General features: G+C 29.6%; 2 protein-coding genes and 1 long non-coding RNA gene across 8 annotated transcripts; 2 read left to right on the plus strand and 1 right to left on the minus strand.

Moving 5' to 3' along the window:
• The first annotated feature begins 6,466 nt into the window (after window positions 1–6,466).
• On the plus strand, window positions 6,467–20,318 carry LOC137001870 (zinc finger protein 782-like). The gene is made up of 5 exons (XM_067361054.1): window positions 6,467–6,770; window positions 14,888–15,016; window positions 15,265–16,188; window positions 16,700–16,709; window positions 20,052–20,318. Exons 3-5 carry the CDS (start codon window positions 15,299–15,301, stop codon window positions 20,301–20,303), a joined length of 1,152 nt encoding a protein of 383 aa, XP_067217155.1. The 5' UTR covers window positions 6,467–6,770; window positions 14,888–15,016; window positions 15,265–15,298; the 3' UTR covers window positions 20,304–20,318.
• On the minus strand, window positions 7,905–14,565 carry LOC137001877 (uncharacterized). 6 transcript variants are annotated; one of them, XM_067361065.1, is made up of 13 exons: window positions 14,495–14,565; window positions 14,253–14,339; window positions 13,698–13,799; window positions 10,653–10,774; window positions 10,383–10,586; window positions 10,158–10,306; window positions 9,981–10,071; window positions 9,705–9,905; window positions 9,390–9,557; window positions 9,153–9,297; window positions 8,646–8,755; window positions 8,452–8,532; window positions 7,905–8,383 (listed from the first exon to the last, which is right to left on the minus strand). In XM_067361065.1, coding segments are annotated over exons 1-13 (1,797 nt in total). In that variant the 5' UTR covers window positions 14,496–14,565; the 3' UTR covers window positions 7,905–8,047. The 6 variants fall into 6 exon arrangements, with proteins under 6 accessions (XP_067217166.1, XP_067217165.1, XP_067217164.1 ...); XM_067361064.1 differs by having other exon boundaries at window positions 10,383–10,583; window positions 14,253–14,535; XM_067361063.1 differs by having other exon boundaries at window positions 14,253–14,535.
• On the plus strand, window positions 17,104–20,029 carry LOC137001878 (uncharacterized). Its single transcript, XR_010891693.1, has 3 exons — window positions 17,104–18,299; window positions 18,992–19,111; window positions 19,351–20,029. It is a non-coding gene; the product is annotated as an uncharacterized lncRNA (long non-coding RNA).
• Window positions 20,319–23,548: the final 3,230 nt, after the last annotated feature.

Consider the following 23,548-nt stretch of genomic DNA (forward strand, 5'->3'; position numbering starts at 1 on the left):
CTACACTCACCCGAAAAAAAAGCGGTACACTGAAAATGTGGGAAAAATTCATCAAATTTCAACTGACGATAACTTCGTAAATAATAAAGATAGAAAGTTCTATAAAATATGGAAATGAAGCTAAAAATCTCTACTTTAAGAATCAATTTATTTCAATGTTGCAAAATAAATTTATTGAAAATGGCGGATGACAAAGCGCGAGCATGCAAAATTGAAAAATAATGGTTCGAGTTTGCGACGGTGCACGGTATAAACAAAAAATTGTAGCTTATTGGGATCAAAAGCGTACGAAAGTACAGAGTCTCCTCTTTAAAATGCTTTTTTATGCATCTCGATACGATGATTTTTCGCCGAGAGATTCGCATTTGAAGAAAAAGGCAGATTCTTACTTCAAATGCGAATCTCTCAGCGAAAAATCATCGTATCAAGATGCATAAAAAAGCATTTTAAAGAGGAGACTCTGTACTTTCGTACGCTTTTGATCCCAATAAGCTACAATTTTTTGTTTATACCGTGCACCGTCGCAAACTCAAACCATTATTTTTCAATTTCGCATGCTTTTGCTTTGTCATCCGCCATTTTGGAGAAAATTGTTGCACATTATTGCGTTATGAATTTTCGAACACTAGACATCCAAACTTTTAAAATGGTTTTTAAAAAATCCTGCTAGCTGTATTACGTGCCGAGATATTCAATTTTGAACCAGACCGAATTGCAAGAATAAGAATTCCGTGGTCATCAGCTCCGCGGTATTTTAAAACTCCAAACTCTTCTTACGGTTGTAAGTGTCAATTCTGCTTTTAGCGTTACCCAGGATCAACGGCGTGGACGTGGCAGAAATCTGATCCCGTGTGTGTGTGTGTGTGCGTGCACCACTGGGATAAGGACCTCATGGCTCGTCAGGTCCACGATATTTAACGACTCCAAACCCTCCCGGTGGTGCGTGTACAATTGCGTGTGCGCGCGCGTATATTAATAATGGGTATGACCTCCTCGTGCGCGTATTACCTCATTCATGCGACGAGGTATACTCCTTATTAATGTTCTAATTTCAGACTGCGTAATGTCATTCCACTCTATTTCAAGAACTCTTCGAAGTTCTGGCAATGACTGAGGAGCAGGTATATGATTTCGTACTTTTCTGTTAATATTGTCCCATAGGTGTTCAATGGTATTTAAATCTGGACTCATTGCTGGCCATTCGAGTCGATTTATGCCAACTTCATCGCAGAAATCAAGCACTTTTCTCGCAATGTGCGGTCGAGCATAAACAAAAAGTCAGGGCGGAGAAATCACAAAAGATCTGCAGACATCTCCTTCGGATGCAAAACAATTGATTGAAAAATAATGGTTCGAGTTTGCGACGGTGCACGGTATAAACAAAAAATTGTAGCTTATTGGGATCAAAAGCGTACGAAAGTACAGAGTTTCCTCTTTAAAATGCTTTTTTATGCATCTCGATACGATGATTTTTCGCTGAGAGATTCGCATTTGAAGTAAGAATCTGCCTTTTTCTTCAAATGCGAATCTCTCGGCGAAAAATCATCGTATCGAGATGCATAAAAAAGCATTTTAAAGAGGAGACTCTGTACTTTCGTACGCTTTTGATCCCAATAAGCTACAATTTTTTGTTTATACCGTGCACCGTCGCAAACTCGAACCATTATTTTTCAATTTTGCATGCTCGCGCTTTGTCATCCGCCATTTTCAATAAATTTATTTTGCAACATTGAAATAAATTGATTCTTAAAGTAGAGATTTTTAGCTTCATTTCCATATTTTATAGAACTTTCTATCTTTATTATTTACGAAGTTATCGTCAGTTGAAATTTGATGAATTTTTCCCACATTTTCAGTGTACCGCTTTTTTTTCGGGTGAGTGTAGATTATGTATTATGTTATTTCAAATTTTGTATATTCGGATTAGCGACTGATCATTTAATTACAAACCGTTCACATTTCCAAACGTTTCACATTTCACTGGCGCAGAAGTCTGTCAGAAATTAAAAGTGGTTTCTCTGCAGGACAGAGAAGCAGACGGAAAATATCCGTAACATATTTCTTTTCTATCATAACAGTCTTTCGGCACTCTTTTGTAAAACAGGTTTTAGCGGCGAATAAATACAAGGTTTCGCTTTTTGGGAAACCGTTACTAACGACAAACGCGCATTCCAAGATTTCTATATATGTATCTTGAAAACGTTTATGGTTTGCCAGAAATCGATTCGCTCAAAGCTCATTTTAATGTCATCAAGACCGCCGTCATATTTTACAATTTACGATTTACGATTTGTTAGATGTAAAAAATTTCATCTATATTTCCTCGACTCCAGAAGATTTGGTGTTAATATAACAATTTGTGATAGCTGAAAAAGATGGTGAGAAAAAAATGGTAATTCTGCTTTAAATTTTTTTAACTTTAATTTGAAGAAAATAAGAAAAATATAAAATATACAAATGCTATCATTCTCTTGAAATATACGACAACAAGCGTGTTCCCAGTATCTAACAAACAAAATATGACCCTCGATCACGGTTTTATTCATTTGTTGTTTGAAAATGCACAGTTAGACGTTGTGTAGCGGTCCGTGAGTGGTGTCTAGAGTTCAGGTAGTTTTGCACAAAGTCTAACTTCTAATTAATATTCTGTACAGTTAAAATTGCGTGGATTTGGTTCATTTTTTGGTTCCAATTCATTGGAGTTTACGACTTATCAAATGTGCTACTAGAACCTTTACGTATGTATGTAATATGTATCTAATGTAATATATGGTTTCTCACGTGTGTGAAGCATGTATATTAAGGCGTATGACAAAGAATTTCGCTGCGTATTTATGCTCGATATGTCTAGTGTGTCGCCCTTTCCGCTAAGCATATATTTGCAAGCGATAATGCAACTGATTACAGCTAGATCTGTCATTTCCGCGTTGCAATCTTTCGCGTTTTTCTCGAATCTGATGTACAGTTCTTCGCAAAATTTCGGCGACTACAAACGGTCGGAATATACACGATGTGTACATTCGTCATCTCGAATAAAATTTTAATTAAATAATGCTATTCTGCAAATTTATTAACTCCACATCAATTTTCAGTTCTTTGAACATTAGTACTTCTACGACATGTAGAAAGTAATTCACATTGCTAAATAAGGATTCTTTAGCCTTGTTTTCGATTTGCACTTTTTTCTAGAAAAAATAAAAGTCACCTGAAATCGAAAAGTATGTAATGATATTCATATGATCAATGGTAATCTAAATAAGTCATACATATGTAAAAAATACAATTTCAAAGTTTTATATATTATATTAAGATCTTAATAGCCGTTTGTTGAAAGCATGATTTATAGTAAATTGTAAAAGCATTTATAAACATATATTGCTAATAAAAAATTCAAATATCTTTAAAATAATTATAACCAAATATATTATTACAGAATAACATTTGGCAATAAAACTGTAGATAAGAAATTCTGATGTATAAGTAGTGAATACAATTGACGGGACTGCGATTGACAAACAGAGCAGACATTACCAACAGATTTCACAATTATACAAGTAGACATCTGTTACATATCTCTTCAGCTTCATTATCAAACAAATAAAAAATAATAATTTCTTAATATTTAAAACACAATGTCTGTGCTAGAGCAACGGAATAATAAAATAAAGTATGCTAGATTCTTGCACAACTAAAATAAAAATAGTTTTGTTAGGCTTTTCCTATGACATATTTAAACGTTAAAATAAAAATAAAAATAGTATGTCAAAGATTAAATATAATTTACAATACAATTCTTTCATTTTCAGATTATTAAAGCAAAATAGAAAAACGATATTAACGATGTCATCATCTTCAGAACATGAACTTGACAACGAAGATAAAAATATAATTGAATTATTAGACCAGATGATAATGGATTATAATAATGAAACAGGACACCATACTCAAAACCAAAATATCTTAAATTTTCAAATGAGCAATATTAATGCCTATCCTAGCGAGATTTCAGAAAACATTGCACACGAGCCACACTCACTTATCTTTCCAAACATATTCAACAGCCAACATCCACCCATTACTAGTAATGAAAACTATGAAGCCGTAGTAGCACCAACACCTGCGATAATGGCGAATAAAACTGATGTGTCAAGTAACAATGTATCGCAGAATTACAAAAATCATAACGTTGCGCCAATCAAACAACTTGTACCAACTCACAATCAACCGCAGACTTTAATGGAGTTAAACTCTGACGTATCAGAAACAGACTCAATATCAATGACACCTTCGATAGTTTTACCTTCTACATCCGTAAAAAAAGATGATAAAACGAATACTGAATGCATCAGGAAATGTGACTGCACTTCTAATTGCAATGACACTTTGTGCAACAGTAAAATTAGATTTTCAAGTAATAGTAAACATAAATTTGAGTGTCTTGTAAAAAAGTGTCAAAAGTCATATCGTTGGAAATCACACTTGGAAATACATATGAGATCTCATACCGGTGAAAAACCATACTCTTGCACATGGGAGAACTGCGGTCGAAGATTCAGTCAGATCAGCTATTTGAATGTTCACCACCGCGTGCACACTGGCGGTGAGGTACATGCGTGCAAAATATGTTTTAAAAATATTCGTCAAAAAGTAATTTGGAAAAACACGAAAAACGTATGCATGATATGCACAAAGGATCATGAAAAAGATAATAGCAACCAAACAAATTTTCAAATTTTGAATTTGACAATGGAAATATTCTTGCAGAAATGTATAAATAGATAGCGTCGTATAAAGTATAGATAAGTTGTACAAAGAAAACTAAATAAAAATAAAGCAAATAAAAAAATGCTGTTAATTTTTTACATTTAAAATTCAAAATATAAAATATTCTCGAATGTTATATTCATAGAGATATGTCGGTTATTAAAAGATTGATCAATGATCCATTTGATAGTAGTTGTCTTCACAATAATAAAAAAACACTTTAATACATTAGATTTGAGTAATATTGATATTAATCCATATCTTATATTATGTGCATAATATACACAACTATGTATACATATTTTTTCCTCCAACTTTTAACTCCAAAAAAATACAGTATAGCTTTTGAAAAATTATGCGTATTAGATATCCCTGAACTTATGACGGGTATGATAAAATCTTATTCTTTACTGTCGTCTTGTATTTGCATATAGAATCAGTGGCTTTTCAATTTTACTATCAATTCGGGACATTCTATATATGTATATTTTATGAATATAAAAATTACATAATATTTTTGAAATAATATTATGTAAATTCAAAAATTTTTTTTAATTGCGTGGGTTTATTTCGATATTGACATCTTCTATTCTTCTATTTGTAAGCTTCAGATTTTGAAAGAACCATTTTTAATAGTTTCATAAGTAGTGTTTTTCATATTATGAAGTGAGAAAGAAAGTTTGTACTGTCAAAAAATTCATATACATAGATCATATAAAAACGTTCTCCCGACGTACAGATATCGGGGTTTCTCTTGATATCTTTCTGTCACTCGATATTATAAACAATCTCTCTTTCCAGCAGAAATACATTGCATTTATCAGGCAGGTCAGGTCTGTATTTGAAATTTGTATTAAGTAATAGAAATGTCGTCTGAGCCATCAAAAATGCAAAACGTTGAAATGTTTGTCATCCTAAAAAATGATGAAAAAAACAGAATAGTAAATATGTAAAAAACAAAAAGTACGTATGTCATTTAAGTGATAATTATAACAAACATCATAACAAAAAATTAATAATTACATAATAACATACATATTAATTTGTAAAAACTAAAAAGCCAAGAAGTAACCCTAATCAATCAATAAAATAATATCTAATAAAATTGCATATCTACAAATGTAGTATATCTAAATTATGTATTATGTCATTTCTATAAGTGTGATAAATTCTAATTAACGACTGATCATTTAATTACAAATCGTCAAACGTGTTACAACTTTCCTCAGTGCAGCAGCCGGTCAGAAATTAAAAGTAGTTTTTCAACAGGAGAGAGCAGCGGAATGCGAGTAGACAGTATTCGTAACGTATTTCTTTTCTACCAAAACAGTCTTTCGGCACTATATTGTAAAACAGGTCTTAACGGCGTATAAATGACAAGGTTTCGTTTTTTGAGAAACCGCTAATAAATGCGCTATAAATGCGCATTCTACGATTTCTATATATGTATCTTAAAAACGTTTATTTTGCTAAAAATTGGTTCGCTCAAAGAACATTCTAACGTCATCAAGACTGCAATCACATGGTTTGCGATTTGTTTACAATACAAAAAACATTTTATATACATTTTCTCAATCCGAAAAGATTTATGCAGAAATTTGTGATAATTGAAAAAAAATCGTGATACGTTCTACTATAAATTTTTTAAATTTGGGATTCAAGAAAATTTTAAAAAGTTATAAATGCAGTTATTTCACTCAAATATATGACAACAAGCGTGTTTCCTTGAATTTCTTTTACAACAAACTCTTATAAACAAAATGTGACCTACAATCAAGGCCTTGATCATTAGTCGTCTACAAACGCACAGTTGGACATATGATACGGCGTGTAGCGGTCGATGAGTGGTGTTTAGAGTTAAAGTACAAGTCTTGCACAAAGTCTCCAACTTTTAATTAATATCTTCTATAGTTTGACGTGCGTAGAATTGATTCAATTTTGGTTCACATTTTGGTTCCAATTTATTGGAGTTGACGACTTATGAAATGTACAACTAAAATCTTTACGTATGTATCCAATATTTATTTAATGTAATATGTAATTTCTCGCATATGTGAGACATGTTTATAAGCCGTATAACGAAGAATTTCGCCGTGTATTTATGCTCGATATGCGTTCCCAGTGCGTTGCGCTTCCCGCTAAACTTATGACTGCAAACTATTATTTAATCAATCAGCTGATTATAGCTGAATTTCTGTCGTTATCACGATTAAGATTCTAGCGTTCTTTTCAAAACTGTTGCACAGATATTCGCGAAATTTCGGCGACTATAACTGAACAGCATATACTCAATCTGTACATTCGATCTCGAACGAAATTCTAATTAAATAACATTTGACAGTTATTCTAAATAAGCTACTTTGTACAGTTATTTATGCTAATATTTATGCTTAAAAGTTGTAATTACTTGAGTATTTATATTTCTACGATACGTACTCTCTAAAAGTGAATCAGTGTATTATCACTGGGAAACAGTCAATAGTCACTTATTATAATAGTTATAAGTATAGCACTGTAAATCAGTAAAATATCACTGAAAGGAATAGTTAATAATATTAACTGCTGAAATCAGTAATATTAAACTACTAGAAACAGTGATTTTCAACAATAAAATCAGTGATGTGAGCTATTCAAATCAGTGAATATCCCAGCAAAAATATTAATTAACACTAATAACCTTAATATTATAATTTTCTATTCAAGAATTTAACTGTAACGTAAAACATGTATATGTGTTGAGTTACTTTACACATTGTTAAGTAGAAAATTATAATATTAAGATTATTACTATTAGTTAGTGTTTGCTGGATGTTGGTGTGTGGTACAAAGGAAAAAAAATAATCGATTGATATTCAAACAAAAAAATTCTTATATTTGTTGATTTAATGTAATTTATATATTAACATAATTTTTATATATTAATTATATATAAAAAGTAATTCAAAGTAATCAAATAATATGTTTAGAGTTTCAAATAAATTGAAAATTAAAGACAAAATGTTTATAGAATAAAGCCAATTAACAACTAACACAAGAATATAAATGTAATAAGAATATATTATGCAATATATTATATAATGTAATATTAGAAATATGAGAGAGACACTCAAACATATTGCACTTTATCGGATAATGAAATAAATTTTATAAAATTACTAGAATGCAATCAAAAATAGAAAAACAAGTTTAGTTTCACGATACTTTAAATTAAGTATTATAAAAACATGTCAGCAAAATAAAGTTAATTTAAAATTAAACATGAGAATATTATACAATAGATATATTATGCAATATTATCTACTGTTATATTGCAAATATTAATATGAACAGAAGAAACCAAAGCATGTTGTACTTTATCGGATATTTTAAAGCAATAGTTTTCTAAGAAATTAAAAAAATAAATTAGTGTTTCTGGACACTTCACATCGAAAACATAATATGTTTTAAACAACAAATCAAGTGCCATAATAGGCGAGTTATTGTTCAAAGTTAGAGTGCGATTATCAGCCTGAATAAAATATTGTGTAGATTGTCCTTTGATTAAAATAATATAGGGCTGAATAGGACCTTTGGATTCACTTCTAAGTTTCTCAGTTTGGGCCTCTATGTTTGTTCCTTCCTGAAAAAAGGAGTTTCTTGTTAGCACAAGTATTAATATATAAGTTTATATGCACTAATCAAACTCACAGGCCATATCTGTAGTAAAGAAGGATTTGGAAATGTTGCAGTATACATTTCACCATGTTCTCTTTTATCAATAATGTTCTTCTGAAATTAAATATCCAAATATTTGAATCATATATTTTAACAATCATATTTATTATATTGATTATTATCAGTCTATACTAAGAAATTTAAAAAATAAGATAAAACATGTTTACCCCTTTTGATAAATTTTCCTTGCTTGCTCCTTTTCTTTTTCTTTTTCCTTTCCTAACAGCATTTGATACAGGAAGTAAATCTGCCAGAAGAGTTATGGCACGAAGAGTATCTGAATATATAAAAAATTATATATAATTGAAAAAATGAATATATAATTATTATTAATTAAATTGTAATAATAATAATAATAATAATTAAAATAAATATATAATTAATATTTCACTGTTTAATTTCTATTAAAAATTATAAAAAAATTAAAATTAAAAAAGAAAACAGGATTTTCAATTACAGCAGGACTCGGCACGTGTTGTATTTCAATCGATTTTCAGCTTGGTTTATACTTAGCGTTATTCCTTTTATCTCTATCCACGCGCAATCTATATGTCGATTGACACTCGGAATATACGCGGATTAATGAAGTAAGAAAAATGGTATTAGGCAAAATCAAACTATAAGAAAATGGCCACACGTATCGAGTCTTGAGTTATAATGAAATATAAATTTACCATCTTGAATAAAAGCTGATTTTTTAAATAAGTCTGGTCTTGCTGTACTGCAATATATAAGGATTCTTTGTACATAAAAAGGGGCAAATCTTGCTAAGAATTTATCAGAAGCTCCTTTATATAACCTTTCAAATTCCTCATCAAACTGCAAAAATATAAATACATTTTTGTAAAATAATTAAAATATCTTTTTCAATATACAACTAAGCTGTAAAGATAAAGCATTATGTTATTTACCATCTCCCCAGAATAATCAGTTAATCGAGGAAATTCATCACATATTTCATCTATTGAAACGGCATTTTCCATAATCCATTTTCTTCGGTTATTCATTGTAATACTCATACATTCGGATATAGAAGACTTATTGGCATTTGACGGCATTTTAAATTTCATCCATGAAATCTAATGAAAATGTCATAATAGAATTAATGTCTTTTGTACAATGTAATTTTTATTTCTCAATAACATATTAAAAATTATTATAATATATAAAAAAGTTACATAATAATTTGATAAAAAAAATTAAATTTTTTATTTGTTGCTACATACCTTTTCTTTATACAAATTTTCAGGAAGTAAACCATTATGTTCCTCATCTGAATTTTCTTCAGAAAACAATATTTTATTTACATTTCGTCTTTTCATTGCTGCCTGAATATATTTTTTCTTGGTAGGTGAAATATGTTTTCTCATCGTCCAAAGACGATATTCAATGAAGCCTCTCTTTGTAACTGAATCATAATAAAGTTCCTTAAAATTGTAAAAAAACAATGATCAATTCATTTTAATTAAATATTTAAAAAAAACATTTTGATAATTTCTTACATGTCCTTTTTTTGCTTCACAGTCTCGTAATTTTGGAAATTCTTTTACGATATTTTCAGCGAGGGCTATTTTAGCTTCTTCAGGTGGATAACTAAAATACAATAATTATAGAACAATTGCGTAAAGATGCAAATTTAAATACAAATTATAATAAAAATTCCTCAGAAATCAACTTACTAATTATCTCCATGAACTTTTACTAACTCGGATGTTAAAATCCTCACGAGGCTTCGTCTATCATCTTCTGTGAATATGCCATTTATGGCTTTCAAAATGTTAGTACCTTGAGGATGCTTCAAAAGAGTCTCATGAATTGTTTTGAAACGCTGAATTAAAATATATAATTTTTTATTAGTATATTCTACACTCCTTTTCTTGTTACAAAAACATAATTGCTTTTACCGAAAAATTATTTTTGGATATTGTAGATTCCTTATTTTTACTAGAAATAGCTGATATAGATGAAGAAGCATTACTACTGGAAGATGGACTTTCAACATTCATTTTTATAGAAGTTTCTAATTCCATAGGCAAATCTGAAGAGAATATTATTTCTCCATTTTCTGCTACTTCATATGTTCCATCTACTTGAGATGGTTGTATCTGCTTATAAAATTATAAAAAAATTAAAATAGTAATAAAATATATACGAATAATTATAAAAAACATTACCTGAGAAGAAGAACAATCTTGGATAAATTTAAAAATTTTTTTTACTGGACCCATCTTCAATCCCATACTTTTTAAATCATTTTCATTAAGTAAAAGAAAAGAAGAACCTTCGATTTTTTCATCTAAAAATTTATAAAAATTTATTTATATTAATAAAAAATATAAATTATTAATAAAAACGCAATAAGAGCAATTTAGAATATATAGAGAGAGATTAGACATAAAAAATTATATTATTCATAAATATTTTTTATACAAAATATTTACAAACTATTCATACATAAAGATCAGTATATAATATAATAAAATTTATATCTAATAAATGTACTTACAAGTAATAAAGAATGTCTTACATTTTCTGTAGTGACGAAATGCAAAGAAAAAATACATTAGTTATAATATATGGCGTAGACTAATGTAAGAGCGATTAGATGCTGGTTCAGACCAAATAGAAAATGGTTTATAATGCCCAAGATTAAGACAATTTATGAAAAGATACGAAACTTCATCCATTTCCAAATCAATATGATAGGCATTAAAATCAGTATCAAATAAATGAGTTTTACATAAAGTGGTAAAAAAATATACTTCATTCTTTTCTAATATTAATATTTCATCTATACGGCCAAAAAGTGGTAGATTATCTTCTCTTTTCTTATCAACTTCAAGGCATACTAATAAATTAAGTTTAAACTCAACACCATTAACTTTTACAGCATTAGTGTTAAATACAGAGTCGTCATCAATATATCCTAGAGTATGTAAATATATACGGCTTTTGCAATCTTGCACATTAACTGTTTCTCCACTATATGTTTCAACTCGAAAAATTGTTGCATCTCTTCTTCCCCATCGATTACTTTCAGAGCACTGAGCAATTCTTATTAATGTTTTAGGTGGATTTTTAAAATTGTTAACAACTTGAGCTCTTACTTTGATTTCGTTATGTTTAGCTTCATAACGCATACAGTTATACAACTGAAGAGGTCCTGACCACAAGATACAACGTGGATAATGCATTAAATGATGGAATTTATTGATCATATTTACAGTAGGAAACAATTTCTTAAATTTCTGTAGAAAATCAGTGATAAGAGCTTTCAAATAAGATATGAGAGAAACTGCAACTTTTGGTGCAAATACTATTTCCATAATTCTTAGCAAAAGAAGAATTAGTTGCAAATGCTCATCTGTTTTTGGAACCAAATCAGAAATTAAAAAAGGAAAAGCACGAAGAAGACACCATATTTGCATAGCTTTTTGATTTAAAGTATTCCCCTTTTGATTCAATATTCTTTCATTAAAATTTGCTGAAGGCTTGTTTTTTCTTTCTACAAAGCCATATTGAAATGATATTAATCTATCATTGAAATCTTCTATTTTAAAAAATTTTAATTCTATAACATAATGAACTAAAACTAACTTTAATATCATTGGTCCAATACCACAAAGTATATCGTGCATTGGATCAAAAATATTATTTCTACATATATGGAAAAAACGAGATGAATGCAAACAACATTCTCCATGCATTCCCGTTAAAGTTTTAACATTATTATTATAATTAGCATTCTGTAATAAATTTAAGTGCTCGTTGTAAATTTCTACAGTCCTTTGTTGTTTCATTTCTATATTTCCGTTATGTAAATCCTCTCTATTATAAAGGCACATTCGACAAAATAAATTAGAGGATGGACTCAGAAAATTGAATACTTCATGTACAGCCAATCCATCTCCACAAAATGCAGCTAATGATGCACGCAAAGTATATTTTTTTTCTTCTAAAAATATAGGAACTCCTTCATCACTTTCCAATTTTGCAAGATCTTTAAGAAAAGGACTCAATATCTTCTTCATTGTATATTTTTTTATGTCAACATGACAACAAAGAAGCAGGACATGAATGCTACTAAGCTCAGAATTCATATGAAATGGAAGATTTTGTATAGTATAATAGAAAGCTCCTAATTTATGAATGCATGTTTTTGAGCCTAGTGGATTAGTGATTTCTAGTTCATCATAATATAATTGAAGTCTAATTGCATGCTTGTATTTTTGAAAAAAAGTGTGATTTTTGAAGTGCTGTCCATCAATAAAGGAAGCAAGAATATCATTATTTGATTCTCTTTCTGCTTCTATTGCATCGCGTATTTCTTTGTTTCTAAGTACCATTGACAAAGAATCAATAATAGGAACATATTGGCAAGTTTCTACAATTTTTTTTGGTATGAAAGTGCCTGTTTTTCTATCCATTATATTATTAATACGTGTACCCAAAGGTATTTCTTGAGGTTCAATATATTCTGTACTAGATTTTAAAGCTTCCATTTGTTGTTCAACAGTTCTCAATCCTTCGAAAGATTTACTTATTTCAAAAGAATCTAACAAATCACTAACATCAGAATCATCAAGAATTTGTCTAGATTCTATAAATTGTTTAACTTTACTTTGTAATGATTTACATAAACTATTTGTAATTTCTGCATATTCATCAAGAATTTCATTTATAATGCTTCCAGTTGCAGTTCCTTTTGAATGAAGCCTAATTATCATTCTTATTATAGAGTCTCTTAAATTAAAATTATCAGAAAATTGTAGGACCTCTTCATTTTTTTTTCAATATATTTGTCAGTATTATTTATATTATTTTGATCAATAATCATATCATCATCAGATAAAAAAATAGAATCTGTACTTGTAATTGAAAAATCACAATCATTCTTTTCTTTAGAAAAATGATTTTTTCGAATATGCTGCCTTAAAGAGAAGAAATTATGAAATCTCCTACAACATTTATTTTGACCGCATTCAAATCCACCTTTTTGTAATCCTCGTTTAATTGTTAGACCATGTTTTGTTTGAAAGTGTTGATTTAAACCGTCTAACCCTCCTTTAACAACATTATTACACATAAAGCAATTTAGCTTCATTATTTATTATTTATATTCAGATTATATTTTTAAATATCTGAAATATATATATAATGAGAGCACAATGTAAACTATATTTTAATTATAAAATATATTATAAACTGATGACACTTACCATTAAAAATATGTCGTGTTTCTGCATCTGTAAGTTCCTCAATTTTTTGTCCTAATTCGTGAACTGACAAATCTTTCACTTGCTGCATTTTAATTTTCAAATCTAATAAAATAAAAAAATAGAAATTACAAATAAGAAGACAGATTTGACAGATTATAATTTCAATATAAAACACGTCATAAAATTAATTTTAACTAACTTAATAAATACAGATATATAATGTTATATGCTATTTATATCTGTATTTGAGAATTGTAGAAAAGTAGAGAAAATTTTTCCTAAAGAGACTTTATCATTAAAAAGGTTAGGAAAACAGATAATCTACAGAAAGGAAAATTTTTAATAATTCTTGTTTACTTTTTTGTCTTTGATCACTGAGTGTTTACATTTTAGAGGAAACCGCAAGACAATGCACGTCCAGACACGTTTGGACACGGTACATTTTTATAACTACTATAATTATTTACTACTAGCATTATTTTTATTTGTACAGTTTTTGTTAACTACAAATGAAAAAAAAAAAAAATATATATATATATATATATATGTACTTACCGCACTGCACAACGCATCCACGTGAACTGTGATCCTTGCATGCGTATACTTGTGTTAGCTCGTCTTTTGTTATGCACATGCGCGACACTGTATGGTATCGTAGCAGATACAAAATCAGCATTACCGATAGATAAAGTACTGATTTTACAGTGAAATTTTATTTTCACTGACCATAATCAGTGAGTTTTAAAATAAAGAAACAAAAAGTAAGTGTTTCTACTGAATATCAGTGAAATACTCACTGAATCTTAGTGAAATCCTATTTTACTGTTTCCATTAGTGACATTTTCACTGATTTACTTTTAGAGAGTACAGAGCGAATCACATTGGTACATACAAATTTTTTAGTCACTTTTTATTTGCTTTTTTTTCGCCGAAATAAAAGTTACGGGAAGTCGAAAAGTATGTAATAATATTAATGTAGTAGATAATAATATATATAAGTCACACACATGTACAGTACACAATTTTAGAGCTTTAAATATTTTAAAAACGTTCCATTAGCCGCCTTCTAAAAAGCATGGTTCATTGTTTTATAGTATTATGTTTTAAAGGCATTTATGTACATGTATTGCTCATGAAAAAATTCATTTTTCTTATCTTTAGAATAATTACAGCCAAATAAATGATTACAGAATAACACTCGGCAACAAAACTGTAGAAAAGAAATTCTGGTGTATAAGTCACGAAAACAGTTGACGGGACTGCGATTTACCGGAGGGACACAAGTGCAAACATTACCAACAGATTTCACAATTACACAGGTAGACATTTGCTGCTTACCTCTTCAGCTTCATTAACAAACAATTGAAAAATAATAATTTCTTAATATTTAGAACCCAAAATCACTGCTATAGCCACGTAATGAAAGCAGGAAATATGCTAAATTTTTGCACAACTAAAATAAAAATAGATTTGTTATATATAAGTTCCTCCTTTGGCATTTTTAAGTATTAAAATTAAAATTAAAATAGTATTCCAAAGATTAAATGTCCAATTCTTTCATTTACAGATTATTAAAACAAAATAGAAAATTGATATTAACAATGTTGCCATCTTCTGTACTTGATTTAACGTCGCAGATAAGTAAAAAAATAATACAACAGTTAATACAGGAAATAATAATAAAGAGAAATAACAAAGAAATGGAACACAGGCATTATACGCAACAGAATACCGAAATGCCTCAAGGAACAGCACAACTTACACCAGATCATCTTATTTCAAACTCTAAAACCAGCAGTTTTAATACAGTCATCTACCCTAGCCAGATTCCAAAAAACATTCCACACGAACCACATTCACATATCTTTCCACCTACATTCAACAATCAACATCAACCGATTACTAGTAATAAATCACACGAAGCCGTAGCAGCACTGATAGCGAATGATGCCCATGTATCAAGTAACATAGCATCGCAGAATCATAAAAGTCATGAAGCTGCATCAATCAAACAACTTGCACCAAACCAGCCGCAGACTTTAACGACGTTAAATTCTCACGTATCAGAAAAAGACTCAATGTCAATGTCAGCTCCGAAAGTTTTACCTTCTACATCCGTAAACAAAAATGATAAAACGGATACTGAATGCATCAGGAAATGTGACTGCACTTCTAATTGCAATGACACTTTGTGTAACATTAAAATTAGACATTCAAGTAATAGTAAACATAAATTTGAGTGTCCTGTAAAAAAATGTCAAAAGTTATTTCGTTGGAAGTCACACTTGAAAATACATATAAGGTCTCATACCGGTGAAAAACCATACGTCTGCATATGGGAGAACTGCGGTAAAAAATTCAGTCGAAAGAGCGATCTAAACCGTCACAATCTCGTGCACACTGGCGGTGAGGTACATACGTGCAAAATATGTTTTCAAGAGTATTCATCAAAAAGTAATTTAAAAGCACACGAAAAAGGTATGCATAATATGCACAAATGACCATGAAGAAGAGAACAGCATTCAGAAGAATATAAAAATTCTGGATTTGACAATGGAATTATACCTGCTGAAATGAATAAATAGACAGCGTCGTATAAAGTTTGGATAGATTAAACTGAATAAAAATAAAACAAATAAAAAAAGTGTCGTTGATTTTTCACATTTAAAAATCCAAAAATTCAAATATTCTCAGATATTCAAAGATAGATCGATCGATTATGAAAAGACTACCAATATATAATTGATTTAATAGAAGCTGGTTTCCACAACGATAAAAAACACACTGATATATCAAAAGTATATATAAGTAATATTAATCCATATTTATATTATATATGTACATAATGTACATATATATACCTAGAAGTTTCTTCCTCTTACTTTTTACTTTAAAAAAAATAAATTAAAGGTTCTGAAAAATTATTCACACGTATTGGATATCCCCAAACTTGGGATAAGAATGAGAAAATTTTATTTTTTATTGCATTTTTCGCATTGTAGTTGCAAAAAAGTGGCTTTTCGGTTTTATTATCAGTTTGGAGACATTCTATATATGTATATTTTATGAATACAAAAATTAAAACATTTTTAAAAAAATATATAAATTAAAATTTTTTTTCTTACAGTGCCTGTGTTTATTTCGATATTGACAACTCCTATTCTTCCATTTAAACACTCTTGAATTTTAAAGTAACCATTTTCAATAGTTTTAGAAATAGTGTTCGTCATACTATCAAGCGAGAAAGAAAAAAAAAACACCGTAAAAACTCATATAAATAAATTATATAAAAACATTCCTACGATGTATAGATCGGGATTTCCCTTGATATCTTTTTATCACTCGATATTATAAATGATCTCCCTTTCCAGCAGAGATACAATACATTTATCAAGCAGGTCACGTCAGTATCTGATATTTGCATTAAATAAGAAAAATGTCGTTCGAGACATTGAAAATGCAATCGCAACAAAACGTGGAAAAGCTCGCCATTCTAAAAAATAATGAAGAAAACAGACAATGGCGAGAGAATGCCGATACAGTATGTGAGAAAACAAAATGTACGTATGTCATCTATGTGATCCGCGAATTATGACGAATATCATAACAAAAAATTAACAATTACGTAATAACATACGTATTAATTTGTAAATACTAAAAAGCCAAAAAATAACCTTAATCAATCAATAAAATAATATCTAATAAAATTGCATATCTATACAAATGTGTTAGATCTAAATTATGTATTATGTCATTTAGATCAATTTGATAAGTTCTGGTTAAGGACTGATCATTTATTTACAAATCGTCAAACGTGTTACATTTCGTCGGCGTTGCAACCAGTCAGAAATTAAAAGTGGTTCATCAACAGGACAGAGGAGCAAGCGGATGTGAGAGAAAAGTATTCGTAACTTATTTGTTTTCTACTATAACAGTCTTTCGGCACTCTATTGTAAAACAGGTCTTATTGCCGTACAAGTACATTATTTCACTTCTTGAGAAAACCCCAATAAACGCACTGTAAATGCACATATTAAAATTTTTATTTAAAAACATTTATTTTGCCAGAAATCGGTTAGCTCAAAGATCATTCTAACATCATCAAGACCGCAATCACATGTTTTGCAATTTGTAGACAATAGGAAAAACATTTCATATACATTTTCTCGATCCGAGAAGATTAATGCAGGAATTTGTAACAGTTAAAAAAAAATGGTGATACTATAAACGTTCTACTATAAATTTATTAAATTTTAGTTTGAAATAGATTTAAAAGAAATATAAAAATGTTATCGTTTCTCTCAAATATACCACAACGAGCGTGTCCCGTTGGATTTCTTTTACAACAAACTCTTATAAACAAAATGTGACCTACGATCAAGGCCTTGTTCATTAGTCGTCGGCAAACGCACAGTTAGACATGATACGCTGTGTAGCAGTCGATGAGTGCTGTTTAGAGTTCAGGTAGTTTTACACGAAATCTCCAATTTTTAATTAATATTCTCTATAGTTTAACGTGCGTGGATTTGATTCAAGCTTGGCTCAAAATTTGGTTTTAATTCATTGGAGATTACAACTAATAAAATATACTACTAAACTTACGTACGTATCAAATGTATATTGAATGTAATATATAGCTTCTCGCGTGTGTGAGGAATGTGTAAGCGTTCCAACTACATCGCGTTTTTTACTATGCCTATAATTGCAAACTATAAATTAATTAATCATCTGATTATAGTTGAATTTCTGTCATTTCAGCGATTCAGATTCTAGCTTTCTTTTCAAAACTGTCGCACAGATATTCGCGAAATTTCGGCGACTACAACTGGACAGCATATACTCGATCTGTACATTCAATCTCGAATGCAATTCATATTAAATAACTTTTAACATTTATTCTAAATAGGCTACTTTGCACATTTATTCATGCTACTTAAAAGTTGTAATTACTTGAGTATTTATATTTCTACGATACGTACAGAGCGAATCACATTGATACATACAGATTTTTTAATCACTTTTAAATTGCTTTTTTTCTCGCGAAAATAAAAGTTACGGAAAGTCAAAAAATATGTAATAATATTAATATAGTAGATAGTAATATATATAAGTCACACACATGTAAAGTACACAATTGTAGAGCTTTAGATATTATATTAACATTCCATTAGCCGCTTTCTAAAAAGCATGATTCATTGAATTAAAGTAAATTGTAAAAACATTTATATACATATATTGCTAATGAAAAAATTCATTTAGCTATACAATAATCACCGCCAAACATATAATTACAGAATAACACTCGGTAACAACACTGAAAAAAAAAATTCTGCTGTACAAGTCACGAAAACAGTTGACAAAACTACGATTAACCGAAGAGGCAAACATTACCAACAGATTTCACAATTACACAGGTAGAATTTGCTGAATGCTTTTTAAGTTCTATTATCAAACAAATAAAAAATAATAATTTATTAATATTTGTAACACAATGTCTGTTAAAGCCACGAAATAAAAAAATAAAGTATGCTACATTCTTGCACAACTAAAATAAAAATAGTTTTGTTAGATTTTTTCAATGACATATTTAAACAATTAAATTAAAATTAAAATAGTATGTCAAAGATTATATATACAATTCTTTCATTTTCAGATTATTAAAGCAAAATAGAAAATCGATATTAACGATGTCATCATCTTCAGAACATAAATATGACAACGCAGATGAAAATATAACTGTATTAATAGGCCAAATAATAATGGATTATAATAATAGAGAAGCGGAACGCAGACATTATATGTTGCAGAATGCCGAAATGCCTCATGAAACAGCACAACATACTCAAAACCAAGATATCTTAAATTTTCAGATGAGCAATATTAATGCCGTCACCAATCCTAGCGAGATTTTGGAAAACATTGCACACGAGCCACACTCTCTTATCTTTCCAAACACATTCTACAGTCAACATCCACCCATTACTAGTAATGAAAACTATGAAGCCGTAGCAGCGCTAGCACCTGCGACGATAGCGAATGAAACTGATGTGTCAAGTAACAATGTATCGCAAAATCATAAAACTCATGAAATTGCGTCAATCAAACAACTTGTACCAACTCACAATCAGCCGCAGACTTTAATGGAGTTAAACTATGACGTATCAGAAACGGACTCAATGTCAATGACATCTTCGACAGTTTTACCTTCCACATCCGTAAACAAAGATGATAAAACGGATGCTGAATGCATCAGGAAATGTGACTGCACTTCTAATTGCAATGACACTTTGTGTAACAGTAAAATTAAACATTCAAGTCATAGTGAACAGAAATTTAAGTGTCCTGTAAAAGAAGTGTCAAAAGTCATTTCGTACGAAGTACAAATTGAAAACACATATGAGGTCTCATACCGGTGAAAAACCATACGTCTGCACATGGGAGAACTGCGGTAAAAAATTCAGTCAGAAGAGCAATCTGAAATGTCACCACCGCTTGCATACTGGCGGTGAGGTACATAAGTGCAAAATATGTTTTAAAAAGTATTCGACAAAAGGTAATTTGAAAAAACACGAAAAACGTAAGCATAATATGCACAAAGGATCATGAAAAAGATAATAGCATCCAGACAAATTTTCAAATTTTGGATTTGACAATGGAAATATTCTTGCAGAAATGTATAGATAGATAGCGTCGTATAAAGTATAGATAAGTTGTACAGAGTAAATTGAATAAAAATAAAGCAAATAAAAAAATGCTGTTGATTTTTCACATTTAAAATTCAAAAATTAAAATATTCTCGAATCTTATATTCATAGAGATATGTCGGTTATTAAAAGATTGATCAATGATCCATTTGATAGTAGTTGTCTTCACAATAATAAAAAAACACTTTAATACATTAAATTTGAGTAATATTGATATTAATCCATATCTTATAATATGTGCATAATATACACAACTATGTATACATATTTTTTCCTCCAACTTTTAACTCCAAAAAAATACAGTATAGCTTTTGAAAAATTATGCGTATTAGATATCCCTGAACTTATGACGGGTATGATAAAAATCTTTATTTCTTTACTTGTTCGCCTTGTATTTGCATATAGAAACAGTGGCTTTTTAGTTTTACTATCAATTCGGGGACATTCTATATATGTATATTTTATGAATATAAAAATTACATAACATTTTTGAAATAATATTATCTTAATTAAAAGATTTTTCTTAACTGCGTGCGTTTATTTCGATATTGACATCTTCTATTCTTCTATTTGTAGGCTTCAGATTTAGAAAGAACCATTTTTAATAGTTTTATAAGTAGTGTTTTTCATATTATAAAGTGAGAAAGAAAGGTTGTACTGTCAAAAAATTCATATACATAGATAATATAAAAACGTTCTCCCAATGTACAGATATCGGGGTTTCTCTTGATTTCTTTCTGTCACTCGATATTATAGACAATCTCTCTTTCCAGCAGAAATTCATTGCATTTATCAAGCAAATCAGGTCTGTATTTGAAATTTGTATTAAGTAACAGAAATGTCGTCTGAGACATTGAAAACGCAGTCACAACAAAACGCTGTGATGCTCGTCATCTTAAAAAATGATGAAAAATACAGAATAGTAAGTATGTGAGCAAACAAAATGTTCGTATGTCATCTATGTGAACCGCGGATTATGAAAAATATCATAACCAAAAATTAACAATTACGTAATAACATATATATTAATATGTAGAAACTAAAAAGCCAGAAAGTAACGCTAATCAATCAATAAAATAATATACAATAAAATTGCATATCTACAAATGTAGTGTAAATTATGTATTATGTCATTTCTATAAGTATGATAAATTCTGATTAGCGACTGATCATTTAATTACAAATCGTCAAATGTTTCACAATTTCCCGGTACAGCAGCCGGTCAGAAATTAAAAGTGGTTCCTCAACAGAACAGAGAAGCAGCTGGATGCGAGTAGACAGTATTCGTAACAAATTTCTTTCTACCAAAACAGTCTTTCGGCACTATATTGTAAAACATGTCTTAGCGGCGTATAAATGAAACGTTTCGCTTTTTAAGAAACCGCTAATAAATGCGCTATAAATGCGCATTCTACGATTTCAATATATCTATCTTGAAAACGTTTATTTTGCTAAAAATTGGTTCGCTCAAAGAACATTCTAACGTCATCAAGACTGCAATCACATGCTTTGCGATTTGTACAATACAAAAAACATTTCAAATACATTTTCTCGATCCAAAAAGATTAATGCAGGAATTTGTGATAATTGAAATGAGATGGTGATACCTTCTTCTATAAATTTTTTAAATTTTGGTTTGAAGAAAATTTATAACAATTATAAATGCCATTATTTCTCTCAAATATACCGCAACAAGCGTGTTTCGTTGGATTTCTTTTACAACAAACTCTTATAAACAAAATGTGACCTACGATCAAGGCCTCGTCAATTTGTCGTCTAGAAACGCACAGTTAAACGTATGATACGCTGTCTAGCAGTCGATGAGTGATGTTTAGAGAAAAAGTTCTGGTAGTTTTGTCTTAAATTTTAATTAATTTTCACTACAATTTAACGCGCGCGGATTTAGTTCATTTTCTGTTCACATTTTGATTACAATTCATCGAAGTTTACGACTTATAAAGTGAGCTACTAAAATCTTTAGATAAGTATCTAATATGTGTCTGAAGTAATATATAGTTCCTCGTGTGTGTGAGACAAGTTTATAAGTGGTATCACGGAGAATTTCACTGTATATTTATGCACAATATGCGTTCCCAGTGAGTCGCGATTGCCGCTAAGCTTATGATTGCTTATCATGCATACTATGATTTAATCAAACAGCTAATTACAGCTAGATTTCGGTCGTTTCAGCGTTACAGATTCTCGCGTTTTTTTTTCGAAAATGTCACACAGATATTCGCGAAATTTCGGCGATTACAACTGGTCATCGAATATTCGATCTGTACATTCAATCTCGAACAAAATTCTAATCAAATAACTTTCAACAAATATTCTAAATAGGCTACTTTGCACAGTTATTCGTGCTACTTAAAAGTTGTAATTACTTCAGTATTTATATTTCTATGATACGTACAGAGCGATTCACATTCACACATACAGATTTTTTAGCCACTTTTAATTTGCTTTTTTTCTCGCGGAAATAAAAGTTACGGGGAGTCGAAAAGTGTGTAATAATATTAAAATAGTAGATAGTAATATATATAAGTCACACACATGTAAAGTACACAATTGCAGAGCTTTAGATATTATATTAACATTCCATTAGCCGCTTTCTAAAAAGCATGATTCATTGAATTAAAGTAAATTGTAAAGACATTTATGTACATATATTGCTAATTAAACAATTCATTTAGCTTTAGAATAATTACCGCCAAACATATGATTACAGAATAACACTCTACAACAAAACTGTGAAAAAGAAATTCTGATGTACAGGTCACGAAAACAGTTGACGCGACTGCGATTAATCGGAAGGACAAACATTACCAACAGATTTCACAATTACACAGGTAGACATCTGCTGAATGCCTCTTAAGTTCTATTATCGAAAAAATAAAAAATAATAATTTCTTAATATTTGGAACCCAATGTCAGTGCTAGAACCATGAAATAAAAAGATGAAGTATGCTAAATTCTTGCACAAGTAAAATAAAAATAGTTTTGTTGAATTTTTCCAATGACATATATAAACATTAAAATTAAAATAAAAATTGTATGTCAAAGATTAAATATACAGTTCTTTCATTTTCAGATCATTATAGCAAAATAGAAAATCGATATTAACGATGTCATCACCTTCAGAACATG

This window comes from Linepithema humile, unplaced genomic scaffold (assembly GCF_040581485.1).
Source record: "Linepithema humile isolate Giens D197 unplaced genomic scaffold, Lhum_UNIL_v1.0 unplaced_2, whole genome shotgun sequence".
Classification (NCBI taxonomy): Eukaryota; Metazoa; Arthropoda; class Insecta; order Hymenoptera; family Formicidae; genus Linepithema; species Linepithema humile.

Excerpts from the sequence above, each read along its gene's own strand:
- LOC137001877 (XM_067361063.1), bottom strand. The coding sequence starts at position 14,373 with ATGCTGATTTTGTATCTGCTACGATACCATACAGTGTCGCGCATGTGC. Across the intron at positions 9,906-9,980 it reads GTGAAGCAAAAAAAGGACAT|GAACTTTATTATGATTCAGT; the intron begins GTAAGAAATTAT and ends TACAATTTTAAG. Across the intron at positions 8,756-9,152 it reads ATCAGCTTTTATTCAAGATG|ATACTCTTCGTGCCATAACT; the intron begins GTAAATTTATAT and ends TTATATATTCAG.
- LOC137001870 (XM_067361054.1), top strand. The coding sequence starts at position 15,299 with ATGTTGCCATCTTCTGTACTTGATTTAACGTCGCAGATAAGTAAAAAA.